This window comes from Amblyraja radiata, chromosome 18, assembly GCF_010909765.2.
Source record: "Amblyraja radiata isolate CabotCenter1 chromosome 18, sAmbRad1.1.pri, whole genome shotgun sequence".
NCBI lineage: Eukaryota > Metazoa > Chordata > Chondrichthyes > Rajiformes > Rajidae > Amblyraja > Amblyraja radiata.
This window is the reverse complement of record NC_045973.1, coordinates 9,651,509-9,665,551: the sequence shown is the minus strand read 5'-3', so window position 1 is coordinate 9,665,551 and position 14,043 is coordinate 9,651,509. Positions and strand designations below refer to the sequence as shown.

The window sequence follows — 14,043 nt, the reverse complement described above, 5'->3', positions numbered from 1 at the left end:
AAGTGAAAATCTAGCAGGCAAGCAGGATGCTTTCTCCAACCACCCCCATTGGAAGGTCACTATCTTCCACTGCTTCTACCCAGTGCTTGGTACCCACTTCCAGCAGCCACAGGTTGTCCTCCAGGATGCACCGAGCCACACCCTGGTCCATGCCGGTCACCAGGGCGAATTCGGCACAGAGACTCTCACAGCAGCGGCGCAAGTGGACGGGACGTTGGACAGCCCTGAGTCTTGCACTGAGGCTGCTCCATGGCCAGTGCTGCAGCGAGCAACTCGCCAGCCCCGCAAACACACGCCAGCCCGGCAAACAATCGCCAGCCCGGCAAACACTCGCCAGCCCCGGCTCCCCATCCTCATCTGCCCCTGCTGCTCCATCCCTCCATCCATCCCGGCTCTCCAACCCCCACGGCCCATGCAGTTAATATTAGTTTTGAAATTCTCGTTGAACACAGAATTTCTCACGACAGAGCGTGAGAATTTTGTGATCAGCGTGAGAGCGTGAGAATTTGACGAAATGCGTGATTCTCACACTCAATGCGTGAGAGTTGGCGGCTCTGCAGTACCTTGATATTTTTCCTGAACTGGGGTGCTTCTATGCTCAGTGTTTTAGTCAAGGCCGGTACAATATTTTTTAAGGAGTTAACAGTTGCCTTGTAAAACCCAGGAACTGCAGATGCTATTATTGCACAAAGGGACACAAAGTGCTGGAGTAACCCAGCAGGTCAGGCAACATACCTGGAGAACATGGATTGGTGATATTTTGGGTCGGGACCCTTTATCAGACTTATGGCGGTGGGCTGAATGGCCTGTTTCCGCGCTTTATCTTTAAACTAAACTAAAATCAAATCAAATGGTTATTCCTCTCATTTGTTCTTTCAGGCCATGCTCTGTATAAATAATGTCTGAATTTCAAGTTAATGTATTGTAAATATTTAGCTTTGAAATTCTCTTCAAGGTAAATAATAATGTGCTAATAGTGCAAATATTTTCCTTCCCCTCTCTCTGCATGTTTGAAGATTGCAACGTCTGAGAAGTTACATTTAAAGAAAAGTTGCAACTTAATCTAATGTTGAAAATAGTAACTGTAACCAAAGGAAATAATGCTGATGGATAAAATAAAGGAAATCCTTGGAGATAGTGAAAGGAAAACGAAACAAATAAGAAGATAAGGAATCCTGTGAAATATGATTGCATCATAACTGAGTGTAAATGGATAATCCTGTGCTAAAGGTCATCCTTAAGGGCCTGTCCCACTGTACGAGCTAGTTCTCCTGAGTTCCCCCCGATTCGAACTCGGAAAATTACGGTAGTAGCCGCTCATAGGTACTCCGGGCTCTCGTGGACATTTTTCAACACGTTGAAAAAACCTCACGAGCTTACTGCGTCTCCCGAGTACCTGCCGTTAGCGTTACGAGCCGCTAAGAGTCGTCCCGAGCTCCAACGTACCCGCTACGTACATTCTACATACTTACCACAAATTTGATTTTTTTTAAAATCTCGGGTGAGCTCTTGGGTAAACTCATGTAGCGGGACAGGCCCTTAAGTAATGTGTACTAACTGCACACACAATACTGTATGCAGATTCAGACAGAAGATGCTGGAATAACCAGGTGGACCGGGCAGCCATTCTGGAGAACATGGATAGGTGAAGATAGGGTCTGAAGAAGGGTCTCGACCCGAACGTCACATTTTCCTTTTCTCACTGCTTGACCCACTCAGTTGCTCCGGCTTTTTGCATCTGTCTTTGGATAGGTGACATTTTGGGTCGGGACCCTTCTTCAGACCAATTATGCTGTGAGGGGCGGAAACTTGAAGAGAGAAGAGGCAGGTCAACACCTGGGCAGTGTATGCACTATTATTCAATCTCGACTCTTGGAATCAAAGTTAAATTTCTATCCTTTAGATGTGGAAGAGGTAGCTTCATGGTTAAATCGCTAAACTAATGTCGTGTAGGCTGGATTATTGATATAGGCGGCATGATGTATGGCTCCACATTCGCTGCTGGGGAGTTTAAATTCAATTCAGTAGAAATCTTTTACATGTTCAGATTGGTTTAGTTTAGAAATACAACGTGGAAACAGGCCCTTCGGCCCGTCGAGCCCGCTCCAACCAGCCATCTCCGTATACTAGCAATATCCTACACACTGGGGGCAATTTACAATTTTTACCGAAGCCATTTAACCTACAAACTTTGAAGTGTGGGAGGAAACCTGAGCACCTGGAGAAAACCCACGTGGTCACAGGGAGAACGTACAGACTCCACACAGACAGTAACCGTAGTCAGGATTGAGTCCATGGCACTGGAAGGCAGCATCTCTACCGCTGTGCCACTGTGGCCACGATGAAGTGAAACTATTTGATAGTTATATAAAACACTGAATTCTAACGTGCATTCTTTTTACTTTTTGTAGATGGCGGAAGGTCGACACTGTCAGGTTAACCTCCTGGATGACAGAAAACTGGACCTACTCGTTCAGGTAGGATATCTCCCTCTGACTTGAATAAGGAGAGAAAACTGCACCAAAAAAGCACAATAACAGTGTAATCAACTATTTCTACTTGTAGAGACAAATAACTCCAGATGTTTTGTGGAGGCCATGTCAGTGGATATTTTTAAGGCAGTGTAAGGTGTGAAAACTACCCCCTGCCCCATCTAGACTCGTACCAATTTCTCCATAGTTACATAGATAAGGCGGTGTAAGGTGTGAAAACAGGACAAAGGGAATGGAGATCAAGGAAAATGTAGAATAGATCATTGTTAGCTGGGGGAAGGTAACAACAAAGCAAACAGAGATAAAATGTAGTAGTAGACAGTAAGAGTGGTCGGAGAACTGGGAAGGGGGAGGGATGGAGAAAGAGGGAAAGCGAGGGTTACTTGAGGTTAGGAAAGTCAATGTTCATACCGCTGGGGTGTAAGCTGTCCAAGCGAAATATGAGGTGTTGTTCCTCCAATTTGCGCTGGGCCTCACTGTGACAATGGAGGAGGCCCAGGACAGAAAGGTCAGTGCGAGAATGGGAGGGGGAGTTAAAGGGTTGAACAACCGGGAGATCAGGTAGGCTTAGGCGGAATGGGCGGAGGTGGTCAGCGAAACGAGCGCAGAGCCTGCGCTTGGTCTCGCCGATATACAGGGGACTTTGATTCTCTGTCCAAAGACGCTGCCCAACTTGCTGAGTGTTTGCAGCATGTTTGGTGGTTTTAAGAGTGTCAGAAGAAACTGCAGTTGCTGGAATCTTGAATAAAGCACAAAGTGCTGGAGGAACTCAGTCAGGCAGCATCTCGGGAGGGAATGGCCAGTGACGTTTCGGGTCGGTGCCCTTCAGAATGATTGTAGTAATGAGGGGGGGGGGAGTAAGGGTCCCAAAACATCATGATTAATCTGAAGAAGGGCCCCGACCCAAAATACCACCTGAACATTCTCTCCACAGTTGCTGCCTGACCCGTCGAGTTCCACCAGTACTTTGTGTTCTGTTATCTTAGTCCACAACCGGGGATTGGCCAGTTGTGGGAAAAGCCTTGAAAGAGACAGCATTTCAAATTTGCCCACTTTCCCTGGCGTGATAACGGGGTTAGGAAGCAAATTCGTTGCACGATTCTGCAGAGGACAAATAATAATTTACAAGTCCTATTAATTTAATGCCTGTGGAATTTTTGTTTTAATTATCGCAATGGACCAGGACTCTGCAGTGACAATGGATCAATATAATGACATGCTTTATCACCAAGCCACAGATAATGTCCTGAGGGTTCATTGCTGTACTGTGTCACGTGGGTGACAGCAACAGCTCACAGAAATGCCTTCATTTCTTGGCATTAAATAGCATAGAGAAATACAGCACGGAAACAGGCCCTTCAGGCCCTTCGGATCAGCATGCCCATGCCGTCCAAGATGTCCCACCTACACTAGTCCCATAGGGCTTTCAAAGTTGATGCTGCAATTGGAAAGTGACATTACAATATAAAACTTGATGAAAAAAAAATAACATAATAAAAAGTTAAATAAAAGGGTCTATCACAAAATGCATATATGCAAACATTGCATGGTTTTATTATTACAAACTTAGACATAGACATAGACATAGAAAATAGATGCAGGGGAGGCCATTCGGCCTTTCGAGCCAGCACCGCCATTCATTGTGATCATGGCTGATCGTCCCCTATCAATAACCCGTGCCTGTCTTCTCCCCATATCGCTTGACTCCACTAGCCCCTAGAGCTCTATCTAACTCTCTCTCAAACTTACATCAAAAGGAACTTTCAGTTGAATAATAATTGCGAGTAATCATTGCAAGTAAAATTTTTACAGATGTGTAAACAGTTTAGTTTAGAGATACAGCATGGAAACAGGCCCTTCGGCCCACCAAGTCCAAGCCGGCCATTGATCACCCGTTCACACTAATTCTATGTAATCCAACTTCATTCATCCGCTCCCTACGCACTAGGGGCAATCTACAGAGGCCAATTAGGGTGTCATGGTGGCACAGAGTAACATTGCTGCCTTACAGCGCTTGCAGCGCCAGAGACCTGCGTTCGATCCCGACTACAGGTGCAGTCTGTACGGAGTTTGTACGTTCCCCCCGTGACCTGCGTGGTTTTTCTCCGAGATCTTCGATTTCCTCCCACACTCCAAAGACGTACAGGCCTGTAGGTTCATTGGCTTGGTATAAATGTAAAATTGTCCCTAGTGTGTGCAGGATAGTGTTAATGTGCGGGGGTCGCTGGTCGGTGCGAACTCGGTGGGCCGAAGAGCCTGTTTCCGCGCTGTATCTGTAAACTAAACTAAAGTAACACTAAAAATTAACCTACCAACCCGCACATCTCTGGGATGTGGGAGGAAACCAGAGCACCTGCAGGGAATGTGCAAACTCCACACAGCCAGCACCCAAAGCCAGGATTGCACCTGGGTCTCTGGCGCTGTGAGGCAGCAGCTCTACCGCTGCTCCACTGTGATGTTGAACCGGGCAGGTTTCTTTCTCCCCAACAAATAACCCTGCACCTTGATCAAAATACTGGAGGAGAATTTATGGATGTGACTGTTTAGGATCATCCCACTGCCCATTTAATTTTCATAAACCTTTGCATGGCAAATAATTCTTGGTAAGAGATAGAAATGGCACATTAATTTGCAATCAGACCCAGTAGAACAGGCCAAACAACTAGTTACAGGGAACTGCAGATGCTAGTTTGCAAAAAAAGACACAAAGTTCTGGAATAACTCAGCAGGTCCAAAGACATACAGGTTTGTAGGTTAATTGGCTTGGTAAATGTAAAAATTGTCCCTAGTGTGTGTAGGATTGTGTTAATGTGCGTGGATCGCTGGTCGGCACAGACCCGGTAGGCCGAATGGCCTGTTTCTGTGCTGTATCTCTAAACTAAACTAAACTAACCTAAACTAAGGTCAGGCAGCATCTGTGGAGGACATGGAGGTCTGAAGACGTGTCCCGATCCAAAACATCACCTATCCGTGTTCTCCAGAGATGCTGCCGAGGTACAGTGAAAACCTTTTGTTGCGTGCTAACCAGTCAGCGGAAAGATAATACATGATTACAATTGAGCCACACACAGTGTACAGATACTGTAACATGATAAGGAAAAATGTTCCCAATGATGGGCGAGTCCAGAACCAGGGGCCACACAGTCTTAGAATAAAGGGGAGGCCATTTAAGACTGAGGTGAGAAAAAAACTTTTTCACCCAGAGAGTTGTGAATTTGTGGAATTCCCTGCCACAGAGGGCAGTGGAGGCCAAATCACTGGATGGATTTAAGAGAGAGTTAGATAGAGCTCTAGGGGCTAGTGGAATCAAGTCATATGGGGAGAAGGCAGGCACGGGTTATTGATTGGGGACGATCAGCCATGATCACAATGAAGGGTTCGAAGGGCCGAATGGCCTCCTCCTGCACCTATTTTCTATGTTTCTATAAAGGACCCGCTGAGTTACTCCAGCATTTTGCGTCCATCTTCGCTATCATCATGTGATGGATCTTCTGTTCCTTCCTCACTCCGAGCGTTTCTCACCTCCCCTAAACCACATCTTTCCAACATGAAAGTACCTCTTTTCCACTTTCTATCACTTCTCAAATTCCTAGTCTCATTTCTTAGCCTTCTCTAAGGACGCTACAGTAGTGGACACGTGACATTTTTTATCCATGGTACAGGATTCTCATCTTCCTCCTTACTTCAATGACGTTGGGCACATTTCTAAACTTCGGGAGATTAATCTGAAACTCCTCATCTTTACTGTTCGGAACACTTAGTTTATTAAGATGATAGACACAAAATGCTGGAATAACTCAACAGGACAGGCAGCATCTCTGGAGAGAAGGAATGGGTGACGTTTCGGGTCAAGAACCTTTTTATGACACCCATTCCTTCTATCCAGAGATGCTGCCTGTCCCGCTGAGTTACTCCAGCATTTTGTATCTATCTTCGGTGTAAACCAGCATCTGCAGTTCCTTCCTACACACTTAAATAATATACTTAATAAACTTGTAGGAAGGAACTGCAGATGGTGTTTAAACTCAATATAGGCACATAATGCTGGAGTAACTCAGCAGGACAGGCAGCATCTCAAGAGAGAAGGGATGGGTGACGTTTTGGGTCGAGACCCTTCTTCAGAATAAACGCTCAAGCATTATGTGCCGATCTTCGATTTAAACCAGTTCCTTCCTACAGTTTATTAAGTTTACAAATGTAATTAATAATAGTTAATAAATGTAAAAGTAAGTTTATTAAAGCAGAAACATAGTTCCTAACAGGCTAACGGGCCAAGATGGAGAAAATGGTTGATGGATGCTTTTGCTTCCTCTTCACATTAGTGGCTTTTCCTGTTAGCCAGTATCTCTGTTTGCTCAGCATTAAACATCTGTCATGGATTCTACCCGATATATGTGAGTTGCATTGGCTTGGAGCCCTATCCAGTTTTCCAACCAACGTCAGTCACTTATCGACCCACCTGTTTGCCTTCTATATCTATGCAGCTGTGGACTTATCTTCCAATTTATATTTGACTGAGCAATGAGCTGTTATCAGCTCTGCAAATGGCGCACAAAATGCTGATTAGTCTCTTCCCATGCTAACAAAATAGAGTGATGACAGTCCCATTTTTAGAACTGGCAGTCATTCAGCTATTAATTCTTTGCGCCCTCTATTCTAAAGACACCAGCGTACATCTTCCTCATTATTCTATTACGTGGAAGGGGGGCCGATAATGCAGCTTAGCAACAGTACAACTTCACTTTTCCGACGCCTCACTCTTCGTATTTGGTTGGTTATATTTGCAGCGTTTGCTACATGTTTGTGATTATTACTTCACTATTTAACGCACGCTTATTTGTGCAAAATTAGGTTAAATTCCAAAAGCGGTGGTATTTCGACTTTAGAGATACTGCACGGAAACAGGCCCTTTGGCCCATCACGTCCACGATGACAAGCGATCATGTCCACGATGACACATACAATAACACTATCCTGCACACTGGGGACTATTTACAATTTAACCAAAGCTGGGCAGTAAACGCAGGCTTTAGCAGCCAGCAACGCCCACATCCCGAATGAAAGAAAGGAAACAAAGGCAGCGATATGTTGCAAACTCCTGGTGGATTTGAACATGAGTGTGTTTCCTATTGGTGTTCTGCAGTCCACACCTACTTTAATGCTGGGAAGCAAAGTTTCTTCTTTTTAATGTTCTTGTAATAATTCAATTTTTATGTTTCTAAATAACCAGAATAATTCAGTGTGAACGTTTTAGGGAACCCTTCAGTTTAGTTCAGTTTAGTCGATTCTCACGTGTACCGAGGTACAGTGTAAACCTTTTTGTTGCGTGCTATCCAGTCAGCAGAAGAGCGTTACATGATTACAATCAAGCCCTCCATGGTGTGCAGATGCAGGATAAAGGGAATCGCATTTTGTGCAAGGTAATGCCCAGTAAAGTCTGATTAAAGATAGTCTGAGGGTCTTCAATGAGCTAGATTGTAGCTCAGGACCACGCTGTAGTAGGTGGTAGGATGGTTTAGTTGCCTGATAACAGAAATTCCTCCTCGTCTCCTTTCTAAAGGTACGTCCTTTTAGTCTGACCCTATACCCTCTGGTCCTCGATTCGCCCACAGGTGGAGGCATCCTCTCCGCAACTTCACCACCCTCTGACTAAATAAATCATTCCAGGATTTTGACCTTTTGCGTGCTACTTTAGAAGTCTTTTCCATGTTGACTAAAATTGTCACCGTAAGGCCCCAAAATTAAGAAACGGCATTGTAACATAAATATATCGAATGAATGAAAAAAGTAGGCGAGTACTTTAGAAATGTACTGTGTGGTAGAAGGGGCAAGTTGGAAATGTGCTTTTTGGTGAGACAAGATGACAATAACTATCAAACTTAATGCAATGAAAATAAAATGACTTATTTTTTTCTTGAACTGCCCATGTTAAACTAATTGTCTTTTTTATATTTTCAGCCTAAGCTTCTGTCAAGGGAGCTGTTAGATCTGGTGGCATCTCATTTCAACCTCAAAGAGAAGGAATATTTTGGAATAACATTTATTGATGACACGTAAGTTAACAATATTAAATACTAGGTAGACACAGAATGCTGGAGTAACTCAGCGGGACAGGCAGCATCTCTGGAGAGAAGGAATGGGTGATGCTTCGGGTCGAGACCCTTCTTCAGTCTGAAGGGTCTCGACCGGAAACATCACCCATTCCTTCTCTCCTGAGAAGGGTCTTGACCCAAAACGTCACCCATTATTTCTCCCCAGAGATGCTGCCTGTCCTGCTGAGTTACTCCAGCATTTTGTGTCTACCTTCGATTTAAACCAGCATCTGCAGTTCCTTCCTACAAATTTTAAATATTAAGCAGCTAAGCTGCGTACCACAGTTGATAGTTTTTTGTTTTGTTTATTGTCATGTGTACCAAGGTACAGTAGAAAGCTCTTTAGATGTTTAGTTTAGTTTTAATTTCGAGATACAGCCCGGAAACAGGCCCTTCGGCCCACCGAGTCTGCACTGACCAGGGATCCCGCACATCAACACTATCCTGTACTGGGGACATTTTTTACATTAATACCAAGCCAATTAACCTACAAACCTGTACGCCTTTGGAGTGTGGGAGGAAACCGAAGTTATCAGAGAAATCCCACGCAGGTCACGGGGAGAACGTACAAACTCTGTACAGACAACACCCGTAGCCAGGATCCATCCTGGTCTCTGGCGCTGAAAGCTCTGTAAGGCAGCAGCTCTACACCGTGCTGCCCATGGCATTGAGAGCATTGCAAATTATATTGCAGGCTATCCAGTCAGCGGAAAGACTGTACATAATCATATGATAGAGACATCCACAGTGTATCCACATCCATAGCAATGTGTTATTGTTGATTATAGATATTACTGTTAAAAATAGTTCATGAGCAATTCAGCAACTTTGAATAAGAATTCTTATCAGCATTCACAGTGTTCATATTGTCACTAAAAGGAACATGTAACCAGTTGCAATCTCAGGACATAGCCATCTTTGCGCGATATATATATATAAAAGTCAGTATTGTTGGTTTGAAACACGATATCCTGCTTTTTCTTCACAGCAGAAAGGATATTGTTTTCATAAGTAGCATTACCTATCTTATAAAACATGTCAAGAAACGACTGCATGTGTAATTTGAGCAACGAAAAAAAACCAGGCTACCTTTAATCTTATCAGCATGTTTATGCAGGGGCTGTCGTTCGTACAGAATCACAGTTAAAAATAGACACAAAAGTTGGAGCAGCGGAGCCAGTCAGGCAGCATCTCTGGAGAAATAGAATAGGCGATATTTCGGGTCTGAAGAAGGACCTCTGATTTCTCCCTCCCCTGACTCTCAGTCTGAAGAAGGGCCTCGACCTGAAACATCACCAATTCCTTCTCTCCACAGATGCTGTCTGACCCGCTGAGTTACTCCAACTTTTTGTGTCTCTCTTGAGTTTTTAGTTTAGTTTATTTCACGTGTACTGAGGTACAGTGAAAAGCTGTTTGTGGTGCATGCCATCCAGTCAGCGGACAGACTGTACATGATTACGATGTGTCTATCGTTGGTGTAAACGAGCAACTGCAGTTCCTTCCTACAAGCGGTCACGGTGGCGCAGCGGTAGAGTTGCTGTCTTACAGTGAATGCAGCCCCGGAGAGCCGGGTTCGATCCCGACTACGGGTGCTGTCTGTACGGCGTTTGTACGTTCTCCCCGTGACCTGCGTGGGTTTTCTCCGAGGTCTTCGGTTTCCTCCCACACTCCAATTGCGTACAGGTATGTAGGTTAATTGGCTTGGTAAATGTAAAAAATGTCCCTAATGTGTTTAGGATAGTGTTAATATGCGGGGATAGCTGGTCGGCGCGGACCTGATAGTCAGGATCGAACCCGGGTCTCTGGTGCTGTAAGGCAGCAACTCTACCGCTGTACCACCGTGCCTGCCGCCTGATTAGTGAGGGTGCAATAGTTATGGGGAGAAGGTGGAGAGAGAACGATAGATCAGCCATGATTGAATGGCGGAGTAGACTCGATGGGCCGAATGGCCTAATTCTGCTCCTATGAACTTAGGAACATGCAATCTCAAGCATCTGGGAAGTAATAGAAACATAGAAAATAGGTGCAGGAGTAGGCCATTCAGCCCTTCGAGCCTGCACCACCATTCAATATAATCATGGCTGATCATCAAAAATCAGTACCTCATTCCTGCTTTCTACCCATATCCCTTGATTCTGTTAGCCCTAAGAGCTATATCTAACTCTCTCTTGAATACATCAATAGTGTGTGAGAATGCTACCACTATCAGGCCTTCCAGCAAACTGCATGGTATCCTGCCTCAGAACAATATTGCCGTTCTGTGATTATGACGGGCTCCAAGTACCAGAGGCCTTTGCCCAAGTGCACTGTGTGACCACCTTTGCAACACATCGCAAGGAGGAGGCAGGTCACCATTACTTTCTCAAACACAATCAGGTCTGGGCAGTAAATGGAGGCTTTAGCAGCTACGCCCACATCCCGAATGAAAGAAAGGAAACAGAGGGCAGCGATATGCTGCAAACTCCGGGTGGATTTCAACATGAGTGTGTTTCCTATCGGTGTTCTGCAGTCCACACCTACTTTAATGCTGGGAAGCAAAGTTTCTTATTTTTCATGTTCTTGTAATAATTCTATTTTTATGTTTCCAAATAACTGTAAACCAGAATAATTCAGTGTGAACGTTTCAGGGAACCCTTTAGTTTAGTTCAGTTTAGTCGATTCTCGCGTGTACCGAGGTACAGTGAAAACCTTTTTGTTGCGTGCTATCCAGTCAGCAGAAGAGCTCGACATGATTACAATCAAGCCCTCCATGGTGTGCAGATGCAGGATAAAGGGAATAACGTTTTGTGCAAGATAATGCCCAGCAACGTCTGATTAAAGATAGTCCGAGAATCTTTAATGAGGAAGATTGTAGCTCAGGACCACGCTGTAGTTGGTGGTAGGATGGTTCAGTTGCCTGATAACAGCTGGGAAGAAACTGTCCCTGAATCTGGAGGTGTGCGTTTTCACACTTCTGTACCTATGGGAGACGGGAGAAGAAGAAGTGTAGATGGAGTCAATTTAAATAATATTGGTTTAACATTTAATAATTTAGTTACGTTTTTTTTAGTTTAGAGAAACAGCATGGAAACAGGCCCTTCGGCCCGCCAACAACACTCTGTCCATCGATCACCCGTTCACAACAGTTCTATGTTATCCTGCGTTCTCATCCACTCCCTACACATTAGGGGCAATTTGATTATTACTTCACTATTTCACTTCAAGTTCAAGTTCAAGTGAGTTTATTGTCATGTGTCCCTGTATAGGACAATGAAATTCTTGCTTTGCTTAAGCACACAGAAAATAGTAGGCATTTACTACAAAACAGATAAATGTGTCCATATACCATGATACATCAAGCTGGAGCCGCTCCCACCACACCAAACTGGTTGACACAGCCCTCAACGACACCTGCCGCATTATCACGGGATGCATAAAGACAACGCCAGTCCCGTGCCTCTAAGCCCTAGCTGGTATTGCCCCCCCCCCCCCATATCAGACGATCCATCGTCGCCCAAGACGAGCGGAGAGCACAGGAGATCGATACCAGGCACCCCCTGCACGGACACACAGCACCTCCACCCCGACTGAAATCCAGAGCCAGTTTCTTGCAGACAGTCCCACCTCTCCAGACAACCAAAGAAACAGCAAGGACCAACATCTGTAAAGATGAATGGAACCAGCTCAACACACGAGCCCACGACTGGATGGAGAGAGGAATCACTCCGACTGAATGCCTCGCCAGCGGGCACGACCTCCCATGGCCAACCTGGAAGACCCTCAACAGATTACGAGTGGAGCAGGGGAGGTGCAAAGCACTTATGAAAGCATGGAACTACCAGGCAGAAGACACATGCAGCTGTGGAGCAGCACAGACAATGTCCCACCTACTGGACCTAGTGTGACCACGCCCCCCAGTGCAGCCCCCAGGACCTGGCTGAACCGACCCGACCAACTGTGACCTGCGCCAGATACTGGCAGAACGACATCTGAGATTGCAACGGACTCGAAGAAGAAGACCATGATATAAATATATACACACATGAATAAATAAACTGATAGTGCAAATAACAGAAAGTGGTTATTAATAATCAGAGTTTTGTCCGAGCCAGGTTTAATAGCCTGATGGCTGTGGGGAAGTAGCTATTCCTGAACCTGGTTGTTGCAGTCTTCAGGCTCCTGTACCTTCTACCTGAAGGTAGCTGGGAGATGAGTGTGTGGCCAGGATGGTGTGGGTCTTTGATGATACTGCCAGCCTTTTTGAGGCAGCGACTGCGATAAATCCCCTCGATGGAAGGAAGGTCAGAGCCGATGATGGACTGGGCAGTGTTTACTACTTTTTGTAGTCTTTTCCTCTCCAGGGCGCTCAAATTGCCGAACCAAGCCACGATACAACCGGTCAGTATGCTCTCGACTGTGCACCTGTAGACGTTAGAGAGAGCTTATTTGTAGTAATTTACAGAGGCAAATTAAGCTACAAATCCGCACATCTTTTGGGATGTGAGAGAAAACCAGAGCACACTCATTTGCAGGGAGGACGTGCAAACACCACACAGACAGCGCCTGACATCATGATTGAACCCAGATCTCCGCTGCAGCTCTCATCGGCTGTGGCATTGTGCTGTTATAATGAAATGAAATGCTATAGTAGATAAAGTAGGTAAATTGCCTTGTCAATTAATCTGCCCCAGTGTAAAAATGAGCATCTGAGATTTTATTCATTCAGTAATTCCATGTTCCAATGGCCTCACATTCAGGGTTCAGTCCTGTTTATACATTTCAGTCTGAGGAAGGGACCCGACCGGAAACATCACCCATCCTTTTTCTCCAGAGTTGCTGCCTGATCCACTGAGTTGCTCCAGTGTTTTGTGTCTATCTGTGCTGTAAACCAGCATCAGCTCCTCTTTGTTTCAACTTATACATTTAATTGTTCTGAAGTGTGAAATAACAACTCGGTTTTCATTGGCTTGATGTGCAGGAAGGAATTGCAGATGCTGCCTTACACCAAAAATAGACACAAAATGCTGGAGTAACTCAGCGGGTCAGGCAGCATCTCTGGAGAAAAGGAATAAGTGACGTTTCAGTCTGAAGGAAACAGTCCAGTCAGCCCACCGAGTCCACTCTGGCCAGCGACCATCCGTACACTAGATAAATCCTACACCATCGGGCCAATTTACTAAATAAAAAAATTAATGTACAAACCTGCACACCTTTGGAATGTGGGAGGAAACCGGATCACCCGGAGAAAACCCTTGCGTCACAGAGAATGTACAAACTCCGTACACACAGCACCCGTAGTCAGGATCGAACCTGGGTCTCTGGCGATGGAAGGCAGCAACTCTGGGTTACACTTGCAGTGGGCTGAGTGCAATTTGGTTTTGGACTTTGACAGCTCTGTGCGAATGTTCACAAAGATTAATAACCTTATTTGAAAAATAAGTAAGCTAAGAGGTGAATAGATTTACTTCTGAATAGAATAG

General features: G+C 45.0%; 1 protein-coding gene across 1 annotated transcript in view; it reads left to right on the top strand.

The window, feature by feature from the left end:
* The window catches only part of frmd4b (FERM domain containing 4B), a 174,625-nt gene that overhangs the window by 30,774 nt on the left and 129,808 nt on the right, over positions 1 to 14,043 (top strand). The window contains 2 exon segments of the mRNA XM_033037349.1: positions 2,412 to 2,477; positions 8,451 to 8,545. Of these exon segments, the coding sequence (XP_032893240.1) occupies positions 2,412 to 2,477; positions 8,451 to 8,545 (161 nt within the window).